The sequence below is a fragment of the Zalophus californianus genome, chromosome 16 (assembly GCF_009762305.2).
Source record: "Zalophus californianus isolate mZalCal1 chromosome 16, mZalCal1.pri.v2, whole genome shotgun sequence".
Lineage (NCBI taxonomy): Eukaryota > Metazoa > Chordata > Mammalia > Carnivora > Otariidae > Zalophus > Zalophus californianus.
The window spans coordinates 59,513,631-59,540,378 of record NC_045610.1 but is presented as its reverse complement, the minus strand read 5'-3'; the positions used below and the strand labels follow the sequence as shown (position 1 = coordinate 59,540,378).

General features: G+C 57.5%; 2 protein-coding genes and 1 long non-coding RNA gene across 15 annotated transcripts in view; 2 read left to right on the top strand and 1 right to left on the bottom strand.

The window, feature by feature from the left end:
- Window positions 1-5,798, top strand: part of RBFOX3 (RNA binding fox-1 homolog 3) — a 403,727-nt gene extending 397,929 nt beyond the window's left edge. For 6 of the 9 annotated variants that reach the window (XM_027567998.2, XM_027567999.2, XM_027567995.2 and 3 more), the window contains 2 exons: window positions 725-803; window positions 2,431-4,087. In XM_027567998.2, the coding sequence (XP_027423799.1) occupies window positions 725-803; window positions 2,431-2,475 (124 nt within the window). In that variant the 3' untranslated portion in view covers window positions 2,476-4,087. Of the gene's footprint in view, window positions 1-724; window positions 804-2,430; window positions 4,088-4,243 lie in introns of those variants that run through there. The other 3 variants (XM_027567994.2, XM_027568002.2, XM_027568000.2) reach the window with 2 other exon arrangements.
- A 2,801-nt stretch (window positions 5,799-8,599) lies between these two features.
- On the bottom strand, window positions 8,600-17,689 carry ENGASE (endo-beta-N-acetylglucosaminidase). 4 transcript variants are annotated; one of them, XM_027568487.2, is made up of 14 exons: window positions 17,484-17,689; window positions 16,062-16,126; window positions 15,696-15,897; window positions 14,634-14,782; window positions 13,963-14,120; window positions 13,137-13,285; window positions 12,695-12,860; window positions 11,815-11,918; window positions 11,350-11,458; window positions 10,987-11,177; window positions 10,313-10,461; window positions 9,686-9,791; window positions 9,217-9,331; window positions 8,600-9,054 (listed from the first exon to the last, which is right to left on the bottom strand). In XM_027568487.2, the coding sequence occupies exons 1-14, from the start codon at window positions 17,588-17,590 to the stop codon at window positions 8,635-8,637; spliced, it is 2,190 nt and encodes a 729-aa protein (XP_027424288.2). In that variant the 5' UTR covers window positions 17,591-17,689; the 3' UTR covers window positions 8,600-8,634. The 4 variants fall into 4 exon arrangements, with proteins under 4 accessions (XP_027424288.2, XP_027424287.2, XP_027424289.2 ...); XM_027568486.2 differs by having other exon boundaries at window positions 9,686-9,794; window positions 17,484-17,687; XM_027568488.2 differs by having other exon boundaries at window positions 9,686-9,794; window positions 15,696-15,893; window positions 17,484-17,555.
- Window positions 17,690-17,804: 115 nt separating this feature from the next.
- On the top strand, window positions 17,805-24,082 carry LOC113907997. Of its 2 annotated transcripts, none has more exons than XR_003515333.2 (3): window positions 17,805-17,909; window positions 19,105-19,288; window positions 20,363-24,082. It is a non-coding gene; the product is annotated as an uncharacterized LOC113907997 (long non-coding RNA). The 2 variants fall into 2 exon arrangements; XR_003515332.2 differs by having other exon boundaries at window positions 17,850-18,002.
- Window positions 24,083-26,748: the final 2,666 nt, after the last annotated feature.

Sequence of the window (26,748 nt, the reverse complement as noted above, 5' to 3'; positions counted from 1 at the left end):
AGGACACCAGCTGGGCAGTGTGGCCGTTGGAGAGCAGCCAACCTCCTGCCCAGCTTCAAGCACATGCAGAGGATGGCGGGTGGCTCTGGGTCGTGAGGGCAGGCCCCCAGGGCTCCCCCCAGGGGGGGCCTGGCCTGGCACATGGGCACAGAGCCCCTGCTTAGGGACGTGTGGGAGTCCCTGTGCCTGGCGCGTGGGCTCTGGCTCCCTCCCGCCCAGCGGCACCCTCAGACCCCCGCCGTCGCACGTGTTGGGGGGGAGTGGGGGTTTGTGGGGTGCACAGCAGGCCCAGCCCTGTCCTACAAGAAGCTGGCATTCCACACACACACTAAGTGGAGTAGGGGACACAGGGCCACTTCCTTCGTGGTGACCTCCCGTCCTGCTCTGAGCCTTTCTGCCGCGCTCGGCCCTTGTTCCTCGGGGCGTCCAGGTTTTCTGCCCTCCAGAGCAGCTCTGTGGGCACGCCTTCTTTCTTCCATGTGGCCCCTTGTCAGGGTCAGCGGACACTGGGAGAATTGAGAGGGTGCCCGGCTGTGTTCCAGACCCTTCCTTCTAAACAGGCAGAAAAGATGGGGAGGAAGGGGGTGGGGGTGGGGCTGGCAGGCGGGACCACCCTGGAGGACGCTCACCAACTGTCTGGGAGGAGGCGAGAGACCTGTTGTGGCCCCTCACCTGCCCCCATCGCCCCCCCACGCCCCCCTCCCTCCCTGTGCTGTCTCCCCAGTTACGGCAGAGTCTATGCAGCAGCTGACCCCTACCACCACACCATCGGCCCCGCAGCGACCTACAGCATCGGAACCATGGTAAGGGGGCAGGGCGGCCTGGCCCTGGGCACCAGCTGTGACAAGGAGGGCCTGGCGCCACAGCCAGGATGGGGTGGGAGGGAGGAGAGTGCCCCAGGCCTCTGACCAGTGCCCGGAGGGACCAAGGCCTAGATGGAAGTTTGGGGAAGGACTTGCCCCCTTGGTGCCCTCGGGGACTTTGAGGGAGGCAGGTCCGCCCAGATGGGCAGCTGCCCAGTAAGGACGTCTGGCCCTCTGGGGAGCACCCTGGGACGCCCGCTTTGCCCAGTTTTCTGAGGCTCCAGAGGCCAGCAGGGCCTCCGCGCCACTCGTGGGGCTGTGTCCGCCGCGGTCCCTCTGTGTCCTGTCGCCCCTTTTCCTCACGTCAGGGAGCGGGACGAGGCCCCTCTGCGGCACTGTGGCCCGCTCTCCCCAGGCCGCGTGCACTCCTGGTGGGCCCGTGGCAGCCAGAGGTGTGCGGGCCGGTGTGTCTGTGTGTATGTGTGTGGATGGTCAGCTGTGGACACATGCAGCCCAGCTTACTCTCTACCCCGAGACCTGCTTCCAGGGGATACCTGTCTCCTGTGCCCACCCACCCCGAGCCCCAGGGGCTGTTCGTGTCAGTTTTTAGCTAGCTTGGCGTCCAGCATCAAAGATGAACACATTTTGCCCCGGCGGGGGCGGGGGGGGGGGGGTGAGGGGCAAGGAGGGAGGAGGCCCAGAGCCAATAGGGACTCATTGTTCCTTCTCCCTTGGTTTTGATTACTTCCAATTTTTGTTTTGACTTTTTTGATTTTTAACAAGTTTCCGGCATCCCCAGCAGCCTGCAGTCACCCAGATGGGGGCCCCAAAAGTGCAGTTTGTGGACCCCTTGGCTCCAGGGTCAGCTCGGCCCTCTGTGCGGCTGCTGGCCAGAAGCTTTCATTCATTCACAGAGGGGCCCCTCTTACGTTCTCATTTTTATTTGTAGGATTTTCTTTTTTCTTTTTTTCCAAGTTTTTTCCGTGGCACTTGCCATCTTTTCTTCCTTTTTCTGTTGAAATTGGTTGATGGGGAGGAGGTTCCTCCGGAGACCTCCCTGATCCAGGGCAGCCCAGGGACACGGGAGCAAGAGTGTGCCAAAGACCTTTCCTCCTCAGCAGGACGGAGGGCCCAGGCGAGGACCTGGGCAAAGAGCAGGGGCCCTAGGGGGCCCCCTAAAGCTCCGAGGGGCTGGTGTAACCCTGGCAAGAGGTCCCTCCACCTTCCTGAGTCCTGCCTCCCCTCCCCCCGGGCAGGCAGCCCCGCTGGGGCACTGAGACCTCCCCTGCCCCCATTAAGGGGAAAGGGGCCGGGGAAGGGCCAGGCCTGAGCCAAGAGAGTTGCCAAGAGACATCTCCAACCTTATTGTCCAGGAGCGCTGTGGCCCATGACCCCAGCAGCCCCCCGGCCCCCATCGTCCCCCCACCACGGAAGGACTAGGCCCAGGGCCCCCTGCTGCCATGAGAACCGGCACCCGCTCTCCCCAAGGCAAACCTTAATGAGGGGGGCAAAAAACGGGATTTAGCGATTTCTTTTTGTTTTTCCTTTTTTTTTTTTTTTCTTTTTGCTTTTGCCCCCCTACCGAAAGGCGGTACTGATTGGCTGTTTGTCATCTTTGATGTTGCAGGCTAGCCTGTGCCGAGGAGGGTACAGCCGCTTCACCCCCTACTAGCAAGAGGGCCCAGCCCCTAGCAGCATTCACACTGACTGCCCAGTACACACCAAACCCAGCAGTCCAAAACCAGGCACAGCCACCAGGAGGACAGTGCGCCCCCCCCAGTCAGCGGCACGCGACGCCACAGCCCATAGGGTTTACCTCCAGCCAGCTGGTCTCCCTGCCCCTCACGATGGCGTGTGTGTCTTTGACCCTGGTTACCCCTGTATGTCTGAAACCTTGCTTCCTATTTTGACTTTGTTGACGTTGTGCCCCCAAGCCATTTCAGGTACGGTATGCACACAGCGGGAGGGGCTAGCCTGGGCACAAGACCTCTCCCCGAGAACTAGCAATAGAGCCCGCCAGGGCGACCCCCACTTCCCATCCCCTGGGGCTACGGAGCCACAGAAGACACCCCACAGCCACTGTCCGTCCCCTGGGGCTCAGGGAGTGAGGAGGAGCTCCGGCCCACAGGACGCGGGGTTTCCGGCCGAGACGATGCCCCCTTTCCGCCTTCCCCCAGCTGATGGCCGGTGTAGCCGCATCTGCCCTCCTCACCCGCAAACAGCTGAAACTAACATTTCTGGTTCACGTTTCTTGAGGACGCTTCCCGCCGAAGCAGTCACAAGCATACGGTGCAGGCGGAAACGGCCACGGCCATACGGGCCTCAGGGCTCCTTCCGTAGCCTCTGTTGTAAGCAATGAAAGTGTAGGAAGAAATGCCCCCGCGCACCCCCACCAAAGCCGAGGGCCCCCAGCCCGCCGTGCTCCTTCCAGCAGCGGGCTCTCCCCTCCAGCCAGGCTCCGAGGACGGCACCTCAGCACCGCCCGAGATGGGGTCCCGGCCAGCCCGGCACCCTTCCCCTTCCCCAGGCTTGGAAACATCCTTTTATCAGGGTACATTTCAGAAGGGGTGAGCAGGTGAGGCACAAGGGGGAGGCCCATCGCCGGCCTTCTTGGCGAAACAGCACTCAATGCCAGCCTCCCGTCCGGAGAGGCTTGGTGCTTAGGTCTGCGGCCGAGCAGCCGCATGGTGCCCGGAGCTGCGCTGGGCCCTGGGGGGTGGGGGACATGCTGGCCGGGGTCCTGTAGCGAATGCCGAGACGGCCCAGGTAGCCTCATAGGGTAGGCTGCCCGCTAAGGACGACACCCTGCCTCCTCCGTTGCAGGAGGTGTCTCGGGCCGGGGAAGCCCAGGTCCCCTGGCATGCCAGAGCTGGGCTTTGGGTGCCAGCTAGAGGGTGTGGGTCCCCCACCAGCCAGGGCACACCGGCTCTCAGCTGCCGGACCGGGCGGATCACGGCCTGGGTGCTGGCCCCTCACTTCCCACCACCGGGAGCACCGCCTACTCGCTGTCTCGCCGCAGGCCCCTCGTGGCTTGTGCCGTGCCGTCCATCCACCATGCCCCGTCTTCGTCCGCCCAGAGCCAGCCGGGCCCCTGCCCCGCTCAGCTCTAGCAGAGCCTACAGGCTGCGCCAGCCAGCCCACTTCCCTGTGGTTTCTGCTCCTGCTGCCCCTTCTTCCCCCCGACACCGGTCCCCACGTTCTGCCCCAGAGGAGGAGGCCGGCTTTCAGTTCAGCTCACGCAGGACCACCGGTTCCCGGAAGCTGGGCCTGGGGGACAGGCCAGGGGGCGGGGGGAGAAGTGGGGGTTGGGGGGCTAGGACTTCAGGGCAGCCCGGGGCCCCGGCACCCTCCCTCCCCACCCGGCACCCCATCCGTCCTCACAACACGCCTGCCGTTGCTTCGGTGAAACTGCAAGTCCTGCCTTTCTGTTTCTGTTGTAGTGAAAGCTTCCACCGTTTCCTTCTTGGACCATGAAGGGCAAAAACAAAAAACAAAAAAACAAAAAAAAAATCACAAAACAAAAAACAAAACAAAAAAAAGATGTTAAGATCCAAGCAACAAAAAAAAAAAAAAAAAAAAAAAAAAACCACCAAACCAAGAAGCATCCAGCACGTCCAGGTCGCGCGCGGTGCCGCACTCCACTGCGAGGGAGCACGTCCGCAGGGCGCCGAGCCCAGGAGAGCCCCGGGCCCTCGCCCCTCCCCGGCCACCGTGCTGGCCGAAGTGCCCCTCCCGAGGCCGGCGGGGAGCGCAGGAGGGGAAGGGGCCTCTTCTCTACCAAGTCTTCCTTTCCGGCCCCCCACTCCCGGGGCGCGCGGGGCCCAGCGGAGGAACAGGCCACAGGCCTGAGTGGGGAGAACAGCCAGCAGGACTTGACCTTTGCTGCCAACTGTGCCAGTGGAGGGGACAGCTGGGCTGGGGTGGGCGTGGGGGGGGGGGCAGCTGTTCATTCCCGGGGTCTCTGGCTTCGGCCCGTGCCCGTCACCGTCGTGTCCGGCTGTCTGGGCCCCAGCTCCCCCTCGTGCCATGCCGCCAACACCGTGTTCTGCAAGCCTGGGGAGGCAGTCTGTAGGCCTCCAGAGTCCGTCCGACCAGCAGCCCTGGGGTCTGACCCCAACACTAAGGGCTGACGCGGTTCCAGAACTGTGGGGCGCCCAGGCCCCCCCTCGCTCCACGTGAGGGGGCTCCCGGGAAGCCTGGCCAGGATCACACCGTGAACCTAAGAGCTAGCATTGGGAGGGTGGAGGCCTTGGGGCTGAGGACGCGCTCTGGCCCTGACCAGCCTGTTTCCTGTTCCCTTGCTGGAGGCAGGCCTGGGCCTGGTCAGTGGGAGGGAAGGCCGACCTCCGGCCACCTGCAGGGCCGGGCCCTCCCCATCCCTGTCCTGCAGAGGGCCGGGCGGGCCAGCGCCTGGCTGCACGGTGAGGTCAGGAGTCACGGTGCCACGGGGCTGGGTGGCCAGGCCCAAGCAGGGAGAGCGAGCGGGGGGAAAGGCCTGGAGTGGCGCCCGGGACCTGAGTCAGGCCCCACCGGGGTGGTGGGAGAGCAGAGGTAGGCATCAGGGAGGAGCCCCCCGCCACGCAGGGATCGCTGGAGTACGACAAGCAGCAAAAAATACAAAACATAGGCTCCCAACACGGCTCCACTGTCTCATGAAATTTAAAAAGTAAAAAAAAAAAAAAACAAAAAAAAACCACACCTCACTTTATATATTCAGCATCAGCTCCTGAAGCTCCTGAAACGAGCCCCTTTTCTATTCCTGTTGTACAGCGCCCCGCCCGCCCGGCCCCTCCCGTCCAGAGCCCCCTGCTGCTCCGGACCCTTTTCTTGCGGCAGCTCCGCCCCCGGCCCCGCCCTCCCAGCCCCCCCCCCCTCCCCACCAGGACTGCAGCCAGGCCCCAGGCTTCCTTTCTTACCATTCTGTATGCTTCCAAGGTGTGACCATTCAAATCAACAGTATTAAGATTATTAATAAAGATTTCTTTCTTCAAACCAGGACAACTCTTTTTGATTTGGCAGCCCCCGGGGCCCTGAGGGTGGAGGGCGGGGTGCAGCACCGGGCACCTGCCAGGGTGGGCCCAGGACCCACAGCCTGTCCCAGGATCCAGCCGGCCTTCCGCGGGGTGCCCATTGGGGAGTCTGAAGACCCTTCTGGGCAAGAGATGCCAGCCCCAATCCTCCAGACTCCTTTCCCCACCCCGACCGAAAACAAGCCAAACAAGCCACCTCTCGCCCTGCCCCGCGCGGCACTGAGGCTTGTGAAGTTCACAGCGGCTTCCAGGGTGGACAACCGCCCTGGCCCCTTCCCAGCTGAGCAGCGGCTACTGCACACAGATGCCCGCCAGGCCTCACGTCGTTGTGCTGCCCAGCAGCTATGGCCTGCCGGGTGCAGGCAGGAGAGGGGACAGGGCTGGGGACGTCCCAGAGAGGGCCCTCAGATCCCAGCCACACCCGGGCACTGCCCCTGTGATGTGGGTCGGGCGGAGCCCTGGTTCCTTGCGGGAGTGGGGGGGCTGCTTCAAGGTAAGCCCACGGGCGCGGGTCCCCATCCCTGCAAGGCTGCGGTGGCGGGCAGCCGCCCCCCCCCCCCACCAGCCCCTCGGAGGAGGGAGCGGAACTGGGAAGGAAAGCCAAAGTCAAGCCAAGAGATTCAAAGCCCTGGGCTTGGAGGGGCTGGGCCGGGACCACGTTCACAGCCCGTCCACAACGCCGCTCACCAACTCAAGCTCTTCATGTTTCACGTCACCTCATTTATTTCAGAGCGATTACACCCACCAGAGGGGCGCAGGCTTAAATGCCAACATACTCATCTTCCTGCCCACGAGCCTCTACTCTCCGTGGGACGGGGACGGTGCTCTCGGGGAGCTGGGGGTGGGGCCCCGCCGCATGCCATGCTCTGCTAAGCCCCTCACCTCTCATCGCCTGTTCACCAGACTGTAAGAAAGTAATTGCCACTTACAAATGTTTCCCTCCTTCTCTACATAAACTGGGGGCACAGACACTTAAAGCCAACAGGCTTCGAGAATGGAGAGCAGCCCACTTCAGGGCACCCTGCCCCGCCCGACTCCCGCCTCTGGGGGCACAGGGAGCAAGGCCAGATCCCCGGGTACAAAACAGGAGGCTCAAAGCAAACCAACGGTCCAAACCGAGAACACGATGATGGAACAGCTCCAAGCGGCAGCGACTCAGGTGCCCCCCCCCCCACCCCAGCCTACTGAGCCGTCCGGGTTCACGGGGACAGTCGGGGGTGCCGGGTGCTGCGCTTCCCGGCTAGGCAGCAGAGGCGTCCTCCTCTCCTGCTTAAGCTACCCCCCTCTGCTGGGCAGAAGCATCCCCCACTGGGGAGCCAGCTGGCTAGGCCACGTGCCGGACACGGAGAGTAAAATGTCCCTCTGTCCCCCTGGGAAAGAGCCACTCGGGCCAGGGGGATGGAGATGGAGGCCGCCCTGGAGGGACACGCCCCTTGCTGTCCTGCGGGCCGGCTTTTCCCAGGCCACCTGACTGCACTCTGATTCCCGAATTCTGGACAGCCAGCCAGAGGTGGTGTGGCTGCACTGCCACCTGGTGGCCTCTCCCCTCCCTACAGCGTACAACCAAGTCCGTGGCCGGGGCTTGCACCGAGGCCATAGGTGGGACCCCCAGCTGGGAGTGTCTTGGCCCTTGGCACCACTCCACATCACCTAGCACAGGTGGAGGGCAGAGAAATGGGCAAGCGGCCCCCATCGATGGCCCTACGAGACCCGGGGGTAAGAGACCCCCCAGAACGAGGGACACGGCTCAGGCCCAGGAAAGGAGCTGGGCAACACGGCAGACACCCAAGGCTGCGGGGTGCAGAGAGCCCACCCCCAGGAGGCCAGCACGGTGGCCCAGGGGTCAACAGGGGAGCTGTGTGGCGGGAGGAGCCGTCTCCGGTTCACTCACCCCCTCCCCTCCTCCCTGCGCAGAGCCTCCGGCCAGCCTCAGCACAGGCAGAGGGAAGGAAGGTGCTAGACAACAGAGAGGGAGGCAAGAGAGGAAGGGGGCCCAATGGAGAGGGTCCTCAGAGCACCTCTGCTGGCACTCAGCGGCCTCAGCCCCCGGCCCGGGCGAGGCTGAGGCGGGAGGACGTGAAGGAACGCCGGCCAGGGCTCCCGCGGCAGGGCTGGGCCAGGCTGCAGCCGGGGGCCTCCCGGGGCCCTGGCCGGCTTCCTGCTCCGCAAGCCTGGGTAGCCCCGCTCAGCAGGCAGAGGCAGAGGCTCACAGTCTGGCTCCATGCAAGCTTCTCCAGTACCGACAGCCCAGAAGAGACCCAGCAGGGCACGGGGCCGACGGGAAGGCTCCACAAACGGGCCCTGCTTGCGGGACAGAAGACTGGAACAGAGCCACGAACGGGAAGGGCTGTACTAGGGCGGCCCACCTGGCCTGGGGGGAGGTGCACCCTGGCTCCCAGCCCCCTGCAGCGCCCCACCACCCTCTGCCCTCAGCCTGGGAATCGCCCCCAGGGCCTGCTCGGAGGCTTCCTGTCCCCTTTAAGCCTGTTGAGCATCAGCTTCTCTCGGCCTATTAGGAAACACCCTTCGTGGAGTTTATGGGACTAGCTTTCCCAAATCCTGTCACTCGTACCTGAGAATCTATACTCCGCACAGGGATTAGGCAGAACAGAGTTCATTAACCTCAGGAAATTATCAACCCAGCAAAGGGACTTCTTGGTTTTCCTGTTACCGGCCTCCGCCACACAACGGCCCCAGCCCGTGGGCTCCTGGCGCCCGTGGGCTTCCGCACACCGCGTGGGGCCCCAGCGCAGAAGCAGCCTGAGCCTCGAGGCGGGGAGATGCCATGCTTTAATGCTGGCTCAGGTGCGGGGCATGGAGTAGACCAGGGCCGCCCTGCCCCACTCGGCCTGCGGCACCAGAAACCCCTCCTTGGGGACGGGCTCCACCAGGAACTCCACATGCCCGTCCCCGCTGGGCCCCATGGCCGCCACCTGCAGCTCCGCTATCCGATACTGGTTGACAAAGGCCAGGCCCAGGAGCGTGGGCTTCTCTGGCCCCGGCGGCCCCCCGCCAGGAGAGCCACCACCAGTCCCCATGCGGCAGCGGATCCGGAAGCATCGGACGGGAGAGAGGAGGTGGGACCAGTGCAGAGTGCAGCTGAGCCGCAGCGGGGCAGGGGGGCCCTCCTCCTCGGACGTGGCCCGCTGCCAGTGCACGCGGGACACAGTGACGGCCTGCACCCGGGGCAGAGGGGCGAGCAGGCTATTGGCGTCCACCACCTGGCAGAAGAAAGAAGGCTCGCCACGGTCCCAGAGCCCACAGGAGGCCTGGGGTGCCTGCCCCCGCACAGTCCCGCTCCCCAGCACCCCCACCCCACTGGCCCTCTGAGCAGAGGGAACACTCTGCCCGCCCCCCCCCCGCCCCGTGCCCAGATGCCTCACCTGGATCTCCCCGAGACGGCAGACAAAGCTCGCCTCCTCTGGGCTGCCAGGAGGCCGCGCGAAGCTAACGAAGAGGTCTTGCAGGAGGCAGCCCCGCAGGCTCACCTCGTAGCAGCTACAGGGGAGGCAACGAGGGCCGGTCACAAGGAGCCCACCTCCGCTCGGCACCTTCGAGGCTGGCTGCTCAGAGGCCCCGAGCCGTGACTGGAAAGGAGGTCCACCCCAAAGTGGACCCTGTGGCTGGTGGGAAACCCCGGACCTAAGACATGGCCATGACCGCTGCCAGCAGCCTCCTGGGTTTGTGCCCCCCGCCCCCTGGGGCTGCCTGAATCCTAGGGGGGTCAGCCAGGGCCCCTCCAATCCCTCCAGTTCTGGGGCTTCTCACCCAAGACCCCTCACTCAAGCCCCCGCCCCTCCACGTGGCCATCCCCTGCTGGAGACCCCCCCCCCCAGGAGAAAAGGCACTCACCGCTGGACCCACCCCCCCGGGAGCTGCTGGCCACAGCGGTCCACCCATCTGGCCAGCTTGGTGGGGGGCACCCGGAGGGGTCGAGGACTGTGCCTGGAGCTTGTTCCTGCTGGGGGAGGAGACCCGGGACTTGAGAATGCAGACAGTCCACAGGAAACCACACAGGGAGGTGTCCACTGAACGGGGTGTGGGGGGGAGGTGGGGGGGAGCCCCAAAGGCCATTAGACTCCCTGCTGCGCCAGGCACTCATGGCCTGGCCACATAGGCTGAGGCCTTGCGGGGGGCGGGGGGGCAGGGAGAACAGGCAGAGAGCCCCCCAGGCCCCCACAGATGTCCCCCTCTCAATGCCATGGCTGGCAGGCGGCATTTCCCCAAGTCTCTGCGGCACGGGGACCCGGTCCCCACAGCACACCGTGCTGCCCGGTGGGGGCTGAGGGCCAGAGGCTTCAGCTGGCGGGTGGGTCTCGCTGTCCGGGCCTGGCCCACAGCAGCACGGAGGATAGCACCTGTCCTCTGCACGCCCCCCCCAGCTCCCCCCGAGCCCAGTGCACTTTCTAGACTCCTCTTCCCTAGGGCGTCCCCAGCAACAGAGGGCACCTGCAGGAGGCCAGAGCCCTACCCCCTCACCAGTCAGTGTCCGGATGCCACCAACGTGGCAGCTGCCCAGGTCCTCTGTGGTAAGCTCCAACGCCACCTCGACACCCGAAGGCCCTTCTAGCTTATATACCAAGGACAGGAAAATTTTGGGAGGCACAGGGACCTGCAGAGAGAATAACCTGCCGGAGGAGGGCCTGGGATGAGCGGCCACACAGGAGCTGCTGAGAAGCCCCGCGGGCTCCGGGTCATACCCGCCAAGCTCGCCCACCAGGAACAGGGCGTCCGGCAGCACGGGGCTGGGGGGGGGGTGCACTCTGGTCCCGCCTGCGACCCTCCCATGACTGAAAAGTCTCGGTCGGGAAATTCCACAGGACTCCACTTATAAGAGGTATCAGAAGTCGTCGGACCCACCGAAACAGCGGAGTGTGGTGGCTGGGGGGGGGGGGGGGGGATGGGAGCTGTTCTGTGGGACAGGGGAGGACATTCTGGAAACCGGTGGCACAATGACGGGCAGAGAGTTAACGCTACTGTACCACACGCTCAAAAATGCTGAAGACGGTAAACTGTAGGTTATGTGCTTTTCACCAGAACCCCCTTGGCTCTGTCCTCCGTCCTCCCGGCCGCTGCTGCCCGCCTGTGAGGGATGGACGGGGCAAGGGGGGAGCGGACGGTCCCACAGATAGCTCCCCGACTCATTCCCCTACCTCACGGCCACGTGTCCGACGTCGGGCGGAATCAGCCCGCGGACAAGCAGGGAGCTGCCCCCGTTCCAGGCGTCCACCAGGCAGCAGTGCGTCTTCACCCAGCCCCGCCCGGCCCCTTCCAAACTGTGCTCTGCAAACAGGGGCTGGATTTCCTGGGCGCTTGGGTGGTACCAGGGACCCACCACCTCCTCCTGGAGGACAAGGCCACACGAGGGAGGGCTGGGGAGCGCCAGGGGTCAGGGGAGCAGTGCAGCCTCCATCCCTCCCACACCCCAACCCCCCGCCTCTCCCAGGTGAGACCAAAGACCGAGAGGGAGCGCAGCCCGTGTGCCGTGATGCGGCCCCACCGGGAAGCCCACGCACCTGGCCGTAGCACACTCTCCGCGTCCCCATGCCCAGGCAGAAAGAAGTGACAAAGGGCAAAGAACAGATGCTGTGTGTGGGCAGGAAGTGTTCCAGCAAAGCCCAGAACCTGCAGGGAAATGGGCAGGGGGATCCCGAACTCACACTTTGCAACTCGAGGCCCCTGCACCCCTCCCAGAGTGAGCGCAGCTACCCCACTGAATGTGTGGGAGATGCAGGTCTGCGGGGGTGGTCCCCCGGGGTCCCCAACCTCTGCCCTTCCCGTTTAACGGGTCGCTGGGGCCCTCCCACCTGGAGGCAGCCAAGATGGCTGGCTTCTCTCAAGCTGAGTCCCTCATCCCCGCCCCACGTGCCCTGGAAAGGTCCGCGGAGAGCAAGGCCTGAACTACCTTGGGAAACCAGAGAAATTGCCAGAGCCCCCATCCGGCCAACACCAAGCCCCTGCCTGGAACGGGCAGGACTCACTTGTCCTGGTTCTGGAAGAAATCCTTCTTCTCCAAACACTCGTACACCCAGCCAGGGGCAAAGAGGGCGGCCGAGAATCCGTGCTTCCGGATCAACTCCAGCGACTGGGGAGACAGCAGTCAGGGGGGAACGCAGAGCCTGGCTGCCGAGGCCTCCCTCCCAGCTCCGAGGGCGGCTTCAACCCCAGTAGCCCCTCAGCACGTAGCCGTGGGAAGCAAGGCTGTGAGCGGGCCGGGGGCTTGGGGGGGCGGGGCTCACAGCCTGCACGGGCCTCTCCCTCGCTGTACCTCTCATCACGTTATCAGACTCACAGCGGGTGGAGAGAATCTTCAGTTATTGGATTAATTTATTCACTTAGAGCTTAATTAATGAGCAAGAGCATCCCCGTGGCACAGGGGAAGGGGCAGGGCTGACGGCCCAGGAGACGAGCGGACTCCCTACTTATCCTGCACCAGATGCATCAGCGCCGGCAAGCCCCTGTCTCTCCTCACGGCCGACGTGACTTGCCTTGCCTTGCCAGAAAAAATCTCACTCACTATTAAACCAGCAATTCCCCAAACTGGCTGTTTTACCAGGTCCTTAGCCCTGAGCGGCCTGGGAATAGATGCACTGCCAGAGCTCCCCAAGCCCACCCGATGCTTTAAACCGCCCACTCGGCACCCTTCAGCACCTGATTGCAGCAATGGGCTGGAAGTTAGGGTTTCAGGGCACAGCCCGGCCTTGGGGCATCACCCATGTGTCTCGGGCCTCAACTTCCCCACTCTGAGAAGAATGTTGCCTCTCTTTCCCTTGAGTGCAGATGGGAATGGAAGGTCCATGAGAAAACCAAGCCACGGAAGGCACGCAGGCCACCGCCCCCAGCTCCCGGCCTGCCGCCCACCTTGTACGTGTCGAACTGGCCTCCCACGACGTTGCCCCGGGCGAACACGTCCACTCCCACGTACACGTCGGCTCGGCGCTCCCCGGCCTGCCCCAGCATCCGCTCCAGGTGCTCCTCCCGCCAGTTATAGTTGGTGAAGAAGCCGTCACAGGAGTCGAAGAAGATCCTGCGAGGCAGCAAGGCCAGGCCATGAGGCCCGGACGCAGGGGCCCGGGGGGCCGCCCACCCTGGACGTCGTCCTCCTTCCCCTTGCGCCGCTCGCCTCCATCCTAACCCCGAGACGGGCTGCCTTCAGGACCAGACCGCGGCCTGCTCCGCACGGCAGGGGCCCAGCCGGGAGCGCACGGCCTGCAGCCCTCGGCACAGCGCGCCGGTCCTCCCCGCCGGTGGCCCGTGTCTCCGACCCTGCCCCCGCCCGCTCTGCCCAGAGGGCCACCCTCACCGGTTGTGCTGGTTGAGTTCGTCCTGCCACGTGAGCTGCCCGCTCCTCACCACACTGTCGTACCACAGCACCAAGCCCCCCGGCACCCGCTGATGGAGCTGCGCCGTCAGGTGGCGGAGGAAGTGGGGCATGTTCCCCACTGCAGCCAGCTGGAGAGGGACAGAGCAGACCCTCGGTGAGGCCCAGCGACGTCTGCTGTCAGAAGAGCCCAGGGCAGGACAGACAGGAGGAAGCTTAACCTCCGAAGCAAACACAGACAACAAAAAAGCCACGGTCGCTGGAGTCCCCCAACCCCCCAGCCACCGAGGGGAGGGTCCAGCCAGATGTCTCCCACCATCCTTCCTTTCTTTTTTTCTTTAAAGATTTTATTTACTTTTGAGAAGAGAATCCCAAGCAGTCTCCCTGCTGAGCACAGAGCCCGACACAGGGCTCAATCCCATGACCCTGAGACCATGACCTGAGCCGAAATCAAGAGTCGGATGCATAACCGACTGAGCCTCCCAGAGGCCCCAACTGTCCTTCGTTTCTGAAGCAGGAAGGACACGGGTGCAACAATGAAGAAAAGATGAAACGCCATGAAAGGGGAGGGTGGTGCCAGGGGAAGGCGCACGAGCAGCCCAAGCAAAGCGGACGGAGGAAAGGGGCGCCCTGAAGCAGCAGCAAGGCAAAGCTCAGCCAACCAAGGTTTCTGGACACGGTGCCGGAGAAGGTTCTGTCTCTCGGCGAAGTGACACAGGTGTCTGGGCTGGCTCTAACCGGCCACGGTGAGCCGAGGACAGTGCGTGGTGACTGGGCCGGGCAAGCACCAGGAGAAGGCTATGCTCACACTCAGAGAGTTCTCGATGTTGATCAGCCAGCCATCGAAACGGAAGAACTGGGCAATGAGGACCAGCTGATCAGCCACGGCTCGGTACGAGCGCTCGTCCCCGGCCAGAAAGGCTTCACACAGCTGCCCACCTTCTTTCCACTCGGTGATGAAAGTCCCTGCCAGGACGGAGAGAAACGAGGTCAGGTGAACTCAGCAGTTAGCAAAGTGTGGTTCCTGCCACAGCACAGTAGCCTGGCCTGCAAGCTTGTTACACGTTCACATGCTCGGCCGTCCCGGGTCTCTGGGAAGTCAAACGCCCCGTGGGCCGAGCCCAGCAGTCAATGCTAAACAGGCCGATAAATGATTCAGGTGCGGGGAAAGAAAGCTTGAGAAGCAACCACCGCACCCATGGACTGGCCACCTGGGGCCCGTGGGCCACGTCCACCCACCACCTATTTCATAAACACAGCCCGGCTGTTCGCCTATTGTTTATGGCTGCATTGTCTTGGTTATGACAGTGACCAAGTGGCCTGGTCCCTTCCAGAAGTTGGCCTTTCCTATCCTAACCTATCAAGGCAGCCCCAGGTGAGGAGCCCTACTCCCTCAGAAGCAGACAAAGGCCTTTTTGTTACCGGGTCATCTGGCAGGTGTGCTCACGAGCGGGAGGGAGGCAAGCCCCGGGGTCTCACCCAGCACGCAGACCCCATGCCGATGTGCAGCATTGGTCCAGCCCACGGGAGGGATAGTCACGGTGTGGTGGCTGAAGTACACAAAGATGTCGATGGACTGCCAGTGGTAGAAACAGTAGGGGTTGTGCGCCGTGGAGCCCTGAATAAACCTGCGCGAGACACAGAGCAGTCGGGACCCAGGACACGGGGACCCTGGTGAAGCTTCTCTTCAGTCCTGGCCGGCGACACAAACAGAAGCTCGCTACGCACTCGGCGCGGTATAGACACCGGGTGGAGCTAGAAGCAGGACTGCACCTTGGCCCTGAGATCAGGAGGTCTTAAGGGAAACATCTTCACCAAGACGGGCAGGCGGTCACCACTGGACCCGATGGCTGAGCGGCTGAGCGTTGTCAGCCTCAACAGACAAAGGAGAAAAGAGAAGGGGCAGGGCTCATGCAAAAACTCCAGGTGCCTGGTGTCCCCGCACCGTCCCCTGAGCAGTTTCTCCAGGACCGTCTCCGTGCATGTAAGGCTGGGCTGATAGCCACGAGCTGCACCCGACATGTCGCCACCTGCCTCTGCCTGTCCCTTGGTGACCGACTCCAACTAAACCTTCCCTTCTATCATCCCATCCAAGACTGTTTTATGGGCTTTTAATACGTCTGAGCGGACCACGCAACCACTCTGGAGGAAGTGTCCCCTGGCTGGGACACGGGAGAGTCACAGCTGGGCATCCGGAGCCGATGGGCCGAGGATGGAGTCAGAGCTGAAGGGGTCGGGTGAGGACCACAGCTCTGGGCCCAGGACTGGGAAGGGGGTGCCTGCTGCTGTACCCGCCCCGCCTACCAGATTTCACGGGCACGCCGTCCCCGGAAGCAAATGGTGTCAGGGCTGCCCGAGGCCCCAGCTTTCACCTGACCCATGTCCTCTTACAGGGCAGTCCGGTCCAGAGGCTTGTCTCCACCTCAGGGCTCTCTGCCACACGGCTCTCACTCTCCCTGCCTTCTTCCCCGCCATCCCCGTCCCAGGCAAGGAAAACAGGCAGTAGAATTAACATCGGGCCATGTCCTCACGAAGCCTCACTTGTCATCCAGATACCCGCCCATCATGTCATGGCACAGGAGGGTGCGGGGCCTCTGGCTGCTCAGCGGGGGCTGCCGACACTCAGAGGGCTCCAAGGCCACATTGAAGCTGTCCTCCATGTCGGGTGTCCATGCCAAGAGTTCCTCCAGCGAAGAGAAGTAAAAACTGATGGGTTTGGTGGTGTCCTTGTCATAATATCTAGCTGGTCAGAGGAGGGAACAATGAGGAACCGATGGAAAGTATGGGGTCCCCAGAGATGCTCTGACAATAACTGAGAGAGAAAAACGAGACCAGGAACGGGCGGGCCTGCCCCGAAGCCCCAGGAGTGAACCCGGAGACAGTGTTCAGAGCCTCAGTCCGTCTCACCTGGCAAAGGATCCGGGGTAAAACTGACCACTTCACGAAAGACGGCTTCTTCTTGCTCCTGAATTCTAAGCAATGAGGAAGTTAAAAGAAAAAAATTTTTTTTCAAGTAAAAGCATGAAGAAAAAGAACACTGACAAGCAGATGGACTAGGCCCCATCTAGACATGTGGAGGAGGGGTTGCTATTCTCGGACTTACATTTTGAAAGCAAACTATGGAAATACCCATCAAACCAGAGGGACTAGTGGGCGCCGATCTTCCTGTAGCAGCCTGTGTTAGGACCCTCCGCCTGGACACACCACGGCTTCTCCTCTCTTCTAAATACACCTAGCCCCCTGTACCAGCCCCCCAGATGTCACCCTGCAGAGACCAAAGTCAGACTTCACATTGTCCACAGGTTCTGCTATGGCCAAGGGGCCAGAAAACTCACAGAACTAGAGTTTCAGGGCCTAAGAGAGCAGGGCCAGGCTTTCTCCCCGGTCCACGTTTCCGTGGATGTGTTCTGTGGAACCCAGGCTAACTCCCCAGCTGTCGTGGAGGATTCTAACCTTTGGCACACAGAGTTGGAAAACCCTGGATAAATCCAAATTAGCTTTCTTTTCAAAGCAATTATTATCATTAGAACGTGAGAAGACACTGCAGCTGCCGTTTATTGGCCACGGGCTTCAAAGTGGAAATTCTCTAAGTCTCCCCACATCCACGGCCACTTCCTCATAACTTTCCTAGGGGACCTTGAAACTACCTGGGTGGGTGGAGGGGATGAGACATTCAAGTCTCATGAAAGCGCAAGCACTATGGAAAATGCTTCCTTTAGAATTCCGTTCTGCACCCTGCTCTTCCCCTTTCCTTCATGATTTCTCTATCCTTCAGCTCCCCTGCTCCAGCACCTATCAGAACACCGTCAGTAGGTACCAGATAACCTTTGCCACCTGTTATTCCTCCCTCAGGAGGGAGCGAGCCATCTCAACATTCTCCTCCAAAAGCAAACGTCTTCCCCACCAGCCGGCAGCCACTCCTTTGCCATCCCTGTCCAGTCTCAAACACCCCTGGTCTCACTCTTTAGGGTTTAAAACAAAGCTAGGGATGCTGCTTCCAAGAAGGCCATAGGGGTGCTGCTAACTTCCCCGCAGGTGCGCAAATGCCCCAACAAGGAACCAAGCATGGGCTCAGAAGGACGCGTCCACCCCTTTCGTGCCTCTGAGCTTTTGCCCACTCCGTTCCTCCGACTGGAACACCCTTCCTCCCGTTCGCCACATGCTCCCTAAAGACCCAGTTCAGATGTTGCCGCTCCAGGCACGACCCCCTTCCGGTCCTGCAAGGGCACCAATGCCACCAGCCGGCCCCCTCCGCGAGGACCCGCGGCCGGCGGCGGAGGGCATCACCACCCCGTCTCACGGGAGAGGACGCTGAGGCTCCCGGCCCACCTCCTCCGCGGTCGCCGCCGCGCCGGCCGCCGCTCCCGCTGCTCCTCCGGGATCTTGGATGCCCTCTTACGCGCCGCCGACCGGGTCACCGGCCCAGCCGCCTCCATCACGGTGCCGCTCCCTCCGCCGCCGCCGGCCAATCGCAGGCCTGAACCTGTCCCCGCCTCCGGCCACCGGCCAATCACAAGCTCGGGCCCGCCCCCCACCCAATGGAGGGACTGCGCGGTACGGCTGTCCCGCCCCGTCCGGCCCCGCGGACTACCAGTCCGCACTCTGGGCTCCGCTGGGGTGGCGGGGACTTTGTAGTCGGACGAAGGCCTGGGGGCGGGGCCGCGGCTGCGCTGGCGCCCTGGGTTCCGACGCTGTGTGTCCGTCTCCGCCGGCCCCCTTTTGGAGAAGAGAAATGTCGCGAAGGTTACAAAGTCGGTAAGCTGTAGCAGTTAGATCTGAGCTCGGTTCGTCTAACCCTACTCAAAGATAATTTTCAGGAGGAGGTGAAATCCTAATTCTCAGTCGGAGGTAAATACGGACAAGAGATAAAGACTTACTCTACTCCTTAATCAGCGAAGCTGTCAGACGGATGTTAGAACCGGTTCAAAGAAAATAGAAAAGGAGACCTGTTTATAGATGAGGGGCATTGAAATGAATATCTAAGTTGAGGCAGAACTAGGTTTTCTGCAGGGTGGGGGTGGGGAGATCACTGAACCCCTAGAGAGACCATCTGCACGCGGTAAAAGAGACGGAGCCTGGAGTCACATAACAGCAGAAAGGACGTATGGTAGACGATGCATCGTGTTCCACTGAGGCACGGATTTTTTTTTCTACCCCCAAATCTGCGCTGTGCAATAACTGCAGGGTCCCCAGGCTCACAGGGCCTGAAAGCATCTCACAGATGTCCCAGTTCCCAGCTGGGTACAGTTCACAGTAAATGTGGAGGAAGGGGGCCTGAGCAGGGAAGAGAAGTATAGCTGGGGCCCAATGGTTTACGAGCACCTGGCTCCCGGGGTCCCAGACAGACCAGGCTCGGCCTCTCACCGTTGGCAAAATCCAAAGGCAGAGACACGAGTGGTGGGGAAACGAGAAAGGAATTTATTTCAGTGAGGCCAGCAGCGGGAAGACAGCGTCTCAAAGACTGTCTCCAAAGTGCTGAAAACACTTCTAGGTTTATATAAGGACAGTGTGGGACAAAGGTGGGTGGGTGCGTGCTGGTGGGCAGCGAACGTCAGGTTGATCATTGTCTTGGGGTCAATCACGCGGGGTCTTGCGGGCTCAGGGCAGTGTTTGTGGCTTAAGGGGGTAGTTTAGGTTCCCACCTCGGAATAGGGATACTTTGCCAAAGTTAAGGGTCTTTTGCCAGAGTTAAGAGATAAGCTGCAAGGAAGAATTTAATCAATTAGAAAGTACAGAATGAGGTCAGAATAGAGGTGGTTGACATCCCCTTTCAGAAGCAGGAAGTCCAAGGAGGCCAGATGCAGGGCTGGGGCCCACAGGGCCAAGCTTGGGCCAGCCTGAGGCTCTCCTCCCCCCGCCACCGAAACCCTTTGTGTAGCTGGGAGTGTCCAGCGCTGGGCTGCAGCTGCTGCCCAAGCCAAGTTGAGTGGCCTCTTTACTATGGTTGCAGACTTTGAACTTTGTGAGGCCCCAAGCTTCCATAAACCCCAAGCGTGGGGTGATGACTAAGGCTCTGGAATATGAGCTAGAGCAGGAGACAGCGGTCCACGGGGAGGACAGAGAGTGCAAAGCCCTGGGAGGTTGGCCAGGAGAAGGGGGAGCAGGGCCACGAAGCTCACTCCAGCTGTGATCAGGTGAGCCCACAAGATGTAAAGTCTTGATTTGTCCTGTACTTAACCAGCTCTTCGCAAGTGCTTACCTGCAGCTTCCTGATTACATAAATAAACTTTTCATCCTAACAATCAAAACATAGTTCATAGAGATATACTAAACAGCCCTTAGGTAATGCTCAGTCTCTGGGGGGAAAAATATGCCCGGGTCTCTCTTTTCTGTTCGTCTGCACAGCATTGGCCTCTGGTCTAGGGGGACCGGGAAGAGTGGGTCTTGTGGCCTGTGTGTTGGCTCCTGCTTGCTGCCTTCCTGGCAGACCCTTGTGGCTCCTGGTCTCCGTGGGGATCAGGATGAGCCTGGAGGCCCGCACGTCTGCCTTGAGGTCACATTGGTCCCTGCTGGGGCTCCAGTCCCCTCTGAGATCTGGCTGGGCCCTCTAAACCCTTAACCTTGTAAGATTTCCAGATAAAATCCAGGACGTGCTCCCCTGCACACGGCCTGCCTGTGTGGCTCCAGCCGTGGACTCGCGCTCACTGTGTGACAATAAAGTGGCATACGTGGGGCGCCTGCCCTCGCCCAGTCCCTACACGCACATTACCTGCATTTTCTCCTTCTGGAAATGTAGAGTGCTGCAGATAAAGCTAATGTTCCTTTTAACCCGCCGCCCTGCTGGTTTCCCTGCCTTCTGTCCCTCAGAAATGCCCCTGTGTTTCACCGTTTTCATCAGTCGGGCCTGTATCCTTCCAGATGTTGTAAATCCTTTCACACACATGTATGCACCTGGAACATGGTGTGTGGCTTATAAAAATAGTATCATGCTGTACAGATTACTCCGTATCTTGCTTCCCCCATCCCACCATATTTTTTAAATCGAGCCATGCTGATTTATGTGGCTTTAACACGTTCATTTTTGCTGTTGTTAAATACGTTGCCTCTTCAACGCACCAGCATGCGCTTACCCCGCTACCCATCAGTGGACATTTCCATGGCAAGCTTGTGTTTGCTTTCGTTTTTTAAATGTTAAAATGAATGTCTTCGCATAAACCTTCTTGGGCACCCAGAGGGTTTTTGGTTTTTGTGCTTTTTTTCTTTTTCAGATACAAACACAGGAGTTGCTAACAGTAATCCCGCGCGCATTTCCAGACTCAACAGTCAGCCCCTAAGGAGCTGGTCCAAAGGGGCTCTCACATTGACGCTCTTCCCCGCACGGGGGACGTCTGCGTCACCGCACGCCGCTCTCGGCACTGGTATTGGCTAACTTCCGGATCTTTGGCTCACCTGATGGGCGCACGTAATTGGCTGTTTTAATGTGAGGCTGCACAGCTTTTCTAATGCTGGCCAGCCATTTGGAAATGAATCCTTCTGCCTGAGACTATCTTGTTGGAGTCATTGCCCATTTCTGCTGGGATTTTTTCCTTACTGATGTGGGGGGAGTGTATCACATGTCCCACATACTTACACTTTGCTTTGTATACATGTAAACGGAGCAAATACGTGTGCTGCATGCCTTTAAAAAAAAAAGATTTTATTAATTTATTTGAGAGAGAGAGCACAAGCAGGGAGAGAGGAGCAGAGGAGAAGGAGAAGCAGGGTCCCCCCCCTGAGCAGGGAGCCTGATGTGGGGCCCCATCCCAGGACCCTGGGATCATGACCTGAGCCCAGGGCAGATGCTTAACCAACTGAGTGACCCGGGTGCCCTATGTGCTGTGCTTCTTTTGAACTCTTTCAAGGTATCTCGTAGGATTGGCATTTCAGATCCGAGATGGTCAAATTATTAACATTGTTTTATGACTTGGCTGATTTCTCCTATTGAGGAGGGCTGTCCCAGCTTTAAGGTCAGGAAGATGTTCTCCTACATTTTTAGCTAATAATTGTCACATTTAGTGGTGGGGTGTGTGTATTTTGCAGATATATGACTTCCAGATGCCTTTGGAGGTAGGTCTTTAACATATCATCTCCCTTTTTTGTTTTTTGGCCTGTTCAGATTTTTCTTTCTTCCTGGGCCAGTTTTGCTAATAAATGTTTTCCTAGAAAAGTGTCTGTTTCATTAAGGTTTTCAGATGTGGGGTATTAAGTCCTTCCTGATCATAGTTTTTAATCTCTTGGTTATGCCCTCTCTTTAATTCCAGTGTTGTTTATTTGTGTCTTTTTTTTTTCCTTGCCGCTTTTTGCGAAAGGACTGTCTATTTTATTAGTCTTTTCAAAACACCGGCACTTAGGTTTGTCCTATTTTTTGGTTTGTTTTCTGTTTCCCTAACCTCCAGCTTTTATTTTCTTTCCTTTTATTGTCTTTGGATTTATTCTGTTGTTCTTTTTCCGTTTCAAAAGTGGACAGTTTGGTTCACTTATTTGTAAATCCTTCTTGTTTTCATATAAATGCAGCAGGGGAACACATGTCTCCCCGAGAATGCCTTACACCGCGTCCCACAGGTTTCCATAGGCAGCACCGACATTTCCATCAAGTTCTAAATACTTCACAAATCCTGTTAGCTTCTCTCTGCGCCATCCAGAACGGCCCTTGATTTTGCTGCAGCAGAACTCATCAGTCTTGTCTGTTATGATTAGTACTTTTGTGTCTTTTTCAAAATGTATTTCCCTACCCCAAAGGCATGACCATATGGAATGCTCCGTCCGGTTATTTTCTAGAAGTGCTACTGTTTTGCCTTTGACCTTCAGATCTGCAGCTGGATTCACTTTTGTTTATGACGTGAGGGAGGAGGGCTCAATTTATTTTTTATCATATAGATCTCCAGTCAGTCTGTGGTTTTTGGAAAGACTGCCCTTCATCCAGTGCTCTGCAGGGCTCCTTTTTGGAAAATCAGTGTCCATACATGCTTGAATCTGTTTGGGTTCTCTGTGATGTTGTGATTTCATAATAAGAAATGTGTATTTGGGGGACACCTGGGTGGCTCAGTTGGTGAAGTGTCTGCCTTCAGCTCAGGTCATGATCTTGGGGTCCTGGGATCAAGCCCCTGTTGGCCTCCCTGCTCAGTGGGGAACCTGCTTCTCCCTCTGCCCCTCCCCCTCCCCACTCGCTCTCTCTCTTCTCTCAAATAAATAAATAAAATCTTTAAAAAGAAACGTATATTTGGCCTTCATTTCTGGCACAGTGCTCCTAAACCCTTGGAATTTCCTAAGTGATAAGAGCCAAAAAGGTGTCTTTTGTTAATCATAATAAGCCCCTTTCAGCCACACCAGAGTTCATGTCAGGGAGCCGGGCTTCCCAGACTTTTGGAAAGCCCCTAAGCCTGGGGGCTGGTTTGACCTGGAACCAACCTCAATGAGAGGGTTGGAACTTTTGGGACCACCCCCACCACCTCCTGGGAGGGGAAGGGGACTGACACTGAATTCATCACCACGGGCCAATGATTTAATCAACCATGCCTATTCACTGAAGCCTCTGTACAAATTCTGAGCTCCCGGGTTGGGAGAGCTTCAGGGTTGGTGAGCCCATGGAGGTGCTGGGAGGGGGCACACCTCCCCCCAGCCCCCCCACCCCACCCCCTCTCCGGAGAGCGCATGGAACCTTCCCACATCCTCTGCCCTATGCATCTCTTCCATCTGGCTTTTCCTGACTATAGACTTTTATAATTATAAATCTCATGCCCATCCAGTCCTGCCTTGGTGTTTGCTTCTTGGAGGGCAAGAACCAACACACCGTCCACAGATTTAGATTTTATATCATCTGAATGATATTCTGTAGTGCTCCATACAAACATCCTACACGCCTGCTGTTAGATTTGCCCCAGTAGGTAAAGGACACGGGTAAGTGGCATCTCTGATGGGTTAGATATGGCTGCAAATTCTCTTCCCCTCCTCCCGACAAAGGATGGAGTCTATTATCCACTTCTCTGGGCTGACTGGTGGAATATGGCCAAAGTAGCTGGGGTGGGACTTGTGAGTCTAGGTCTCGGGAGGTCGTGCAGCTTCTGCCCCTGCCCCTGTGGCCCCCTCTGCTGAGAGCACCGTGCTGTAAAGAAGGGATGGAGGACAACGTGGAGAGAGAACCCCACGGGCACCAACCGTGCACGTGAGCCCGACGTCGTCCAGCTGCCCCAACCCCACAGCAGACCCGGAGAGGGAGCCCAGCAAGGCCAGCAGAAAGAAGCACCCAGCCACCCTCCAGAGTGAGAGGGTTTCATGAGAAACAATGAGTTGTGGGTCTGTTTAAGATATTGAGTGTTTTAAGTGGTTTATTATGGGACAAATGATAACAACTCCAGTGTTTGTTTTCAAATTTCATTTTCTGTTTGTTGCTGCTACAGCGGTTTTGTATATCGACCCTACATCTATCAACTGCTAATTAACCTGCACATTCTTTTGGATTTTCTGTGTAACTCATCAACTGCGAATAATGGCAATTTTATTTCCTCCTTTTCTAAATCCTCACATCCTGCATTGACTTTCCCTTCCTTACCCCACCGGCCGAGACTTCCAAAGCAATGCCAGATAAGTGTCCTCGCGGAGTCCCGGCCTTGCCCCAGGTCTCCGGAGAGAACTTTCCACGCTTCACCTGGAGTTACGTGTTTGTCGGTTTTTCCGAAGGTGGGCTTTATTAAGCAAGGGAACTCCTTGCCAATAGCAGGTTTACCAAGACTCTTCTATCCTGAATGGACATTGGGTCTCATCAAACACGTTCACTGTAAGTCCCTGTTAATGTGATAAAACACATTGACCTTACGATGTCATCCAAGCCTGTCTTCCCACAATAAACCCACTTTGCTCGTGACAAGTCGTCTTCCCTCCTACTGCGGGCTTCGGGGGCTGACGCAGATTCTCCCTCCTCTGTTTGAGCGAGGGACCTGCCCGCACTGCCCCCTCCCACAGCGCTCTCCCGGCTGCTGCCATCAACATTATGATCATCTCCCGAAACAAGGTGGGGAATGTGCCCTTTTCTCCCTTCTGGGAGATTAAGCTTGCTTGTCCACAAACATTTGGTAAAAGTTTATTCATAAAACAATCTGAGCCCACACGTTGATTCTTTTAAAAGCTTTTTAATTACAGAGTCTATTCGATTCTTTTAAGACTTCAGATCTTCCCTTTCCTCCTGCATCACTATCGGGTGATGGGTTTTTTGGAAACAGGAGAGTGCTCATTTCATCTCATTTTCCAGATGCGTTACCATAATGTCGTCCCTCAAATTCACGTCCTGTTTTCCGTGTCTGCAGCGTCTGGAGTGATGTTTCTTTTGTTTCTCTTCCTATTTCATTGCTTTTTCCTTTTATCTTTGTTGTTTTCTTCCTCTTACTTTCTTGGGGTTAATTTGATGCTCTTACCCTAAGTTCTTTAAGTGAACGCCCGTTTCATTGATTTTCAGCCTTTCTTCATCTCTGATGCTTGAGTGAAGGCAGCACATTAAACATGGCTTTAGTATAGCCCACAGGTTTTGCTACATCGTGGGTTTTTTTTTTTATTTTAATTAATTTCAAAATATCTTCTAACTGTCTTGTGATTTGTTTTTTAATCCATGGGTTATTTCAAAGTATATTTCCTAACTCCCAAACATAGGGGGGTGCCCTAATTTGCTTTTTGTCATTGATTTTTAGCATCACTGAATTATATATTTGAGTATATAACTGAATATATGCAGAGAAAATACTCTGTATGATTCAGTCCTTCGAAAGTAGAACTTGCTTTATGGCTAAAACCGGGTCAATTTTTAAAAAAATAGGCCATGTGCACCTGAAAACATGTATTTTGCAGTTGGTGTTCTAAAAATGACCATTAAGTTAGATTTTCTTATCATATTTCTCAAATCCTCTATTTACTGATTTTTTTAAAGAATACGATTATTCTAAGGGCACCTGGGTGGCTCAGTCATTTGAGCGTCCGACTCCTGATTGGGGCTCAGGTCATGATCCCAGGGTCATGGGATCGAGCCCCAGTCCAGCTCTGCACTAAGCACAGAGTTTGCTTGAGATCCTCTCCCTCTCCCTCTGCCCATTCCCGTGCTTGCACACACACTCTCTCTCTCTCTCTCTCTCTCTCTCTCTCTCTCTCTCTCTCTAGAATAAATAACTAAATCTTAGGGAAAAAAAAGAATGTGATTATTCTATCAGTTACTGAGAGGGGTGTATTAATATTTCCCACTATGATTCTGCATTTGTTCTTTCCTGTTCATTTGCCTTTACATATTTAGAGGCTGTGTTACTAGGTACGTGTAGATTTTAAATTTACCTTCTCTCTTCCTGGTGAATTGACTGAGCAATCATCGTGAAATGACCACCTTTGTTTCTAGTAATGCTTCATGCATTATTGTCTACTTTGTCTGATGTGATAGTTTTGTGGGTTTGTTTGGTTGGTTTTTTCTTTTAGAGAGAGAGCAAGACAGAAGGCGCGCACACATGCATGAGCAGGGTGGGGAAGGGCAGAGGGAGAGGGAAAATCTTAAGCAGGCTTCACGCTCAGCGATCAAGCAGGGGCTTGATCCCAGGACCCTGAGATCATGACCTGAGCCAAAGGCAGACACTTAACTGACTGAGCCACCCAGGTGCCCCCAAGACATATTTTGTATATATACAGGCACTGTTTGTTTAGAATTACCACCCAATTTACCATTTTGTCATTCAAGTCTGTGTTTCTGACCTTCCCTCTGGGATCACATTCATTTTGTGCAGCTTTGCCATTGTCGATGGCTCCCAAGTTTTTTTGCTTGAAACTGTCTTGATTTTTTATACTGTCATTGGGAATGGAACTTTAGATCAACAACTATGACTTTTCAGTCCTTCCAATGTGCCCTTCCCCTCTCACTTGGCTTGCACTCCTTCTGTCCAGAGGCCAGCTGTCAGCCTCATTAGTGCTCCTGGGAAAGAAAACATTCCCCTGTGGTTGAGCTTTCCTCTTTGTCTTTGGTTTGTAACAGTTTCCCCACTGTGTCTGTGCTGGGCGCGCCCTTGCTGTCATTCATGCCGCTGGGGATTCACCAAGTTTCTCGAGTCTGTGTCTTCGTGATTTTCATCCATCAGGTGAAATTCTCAGCCGCTTTCTTCTCAAATCTGGCACTCCAGCCACCCTCACGTTGGGCTTTCTCACCGTCCCCCCCATGCAGATATGTTCTCCATTCTGTATTTACCCTCCCTTCATCTCTCCATGCTCCTTTCTGAATATCTTCTTCTGATTTAATCTTCCAAGTCACTGATTTTTCCCTTCAACTCTGTACAACATGCTGGCATGCTCCGCCACAGAGCCCTTCGTGTCTCTTCTTCTGTTTCTCACTTCTGGATGTTCCTTTTGATTTATTAGTATTAATTAGTATTAGTTTCAAGTTCTCTGCCACAATTCTGTCTTACCTTTATCTCCTCAAATGTAGCAAGCGTAGCTGTTGTAATGCTTGATTGTGATAATGCTGCTGTGAGTTTCCCACCCAACCCCCCCCAACCCCCGCACGGCAAGCCTGCAATACACACTGGTTGGATATTTTTAGTAAGGAGGATCTCAGACCGAATGGACGGCTCACTTGGTGCCTATCTCAGTTAAACCTTTG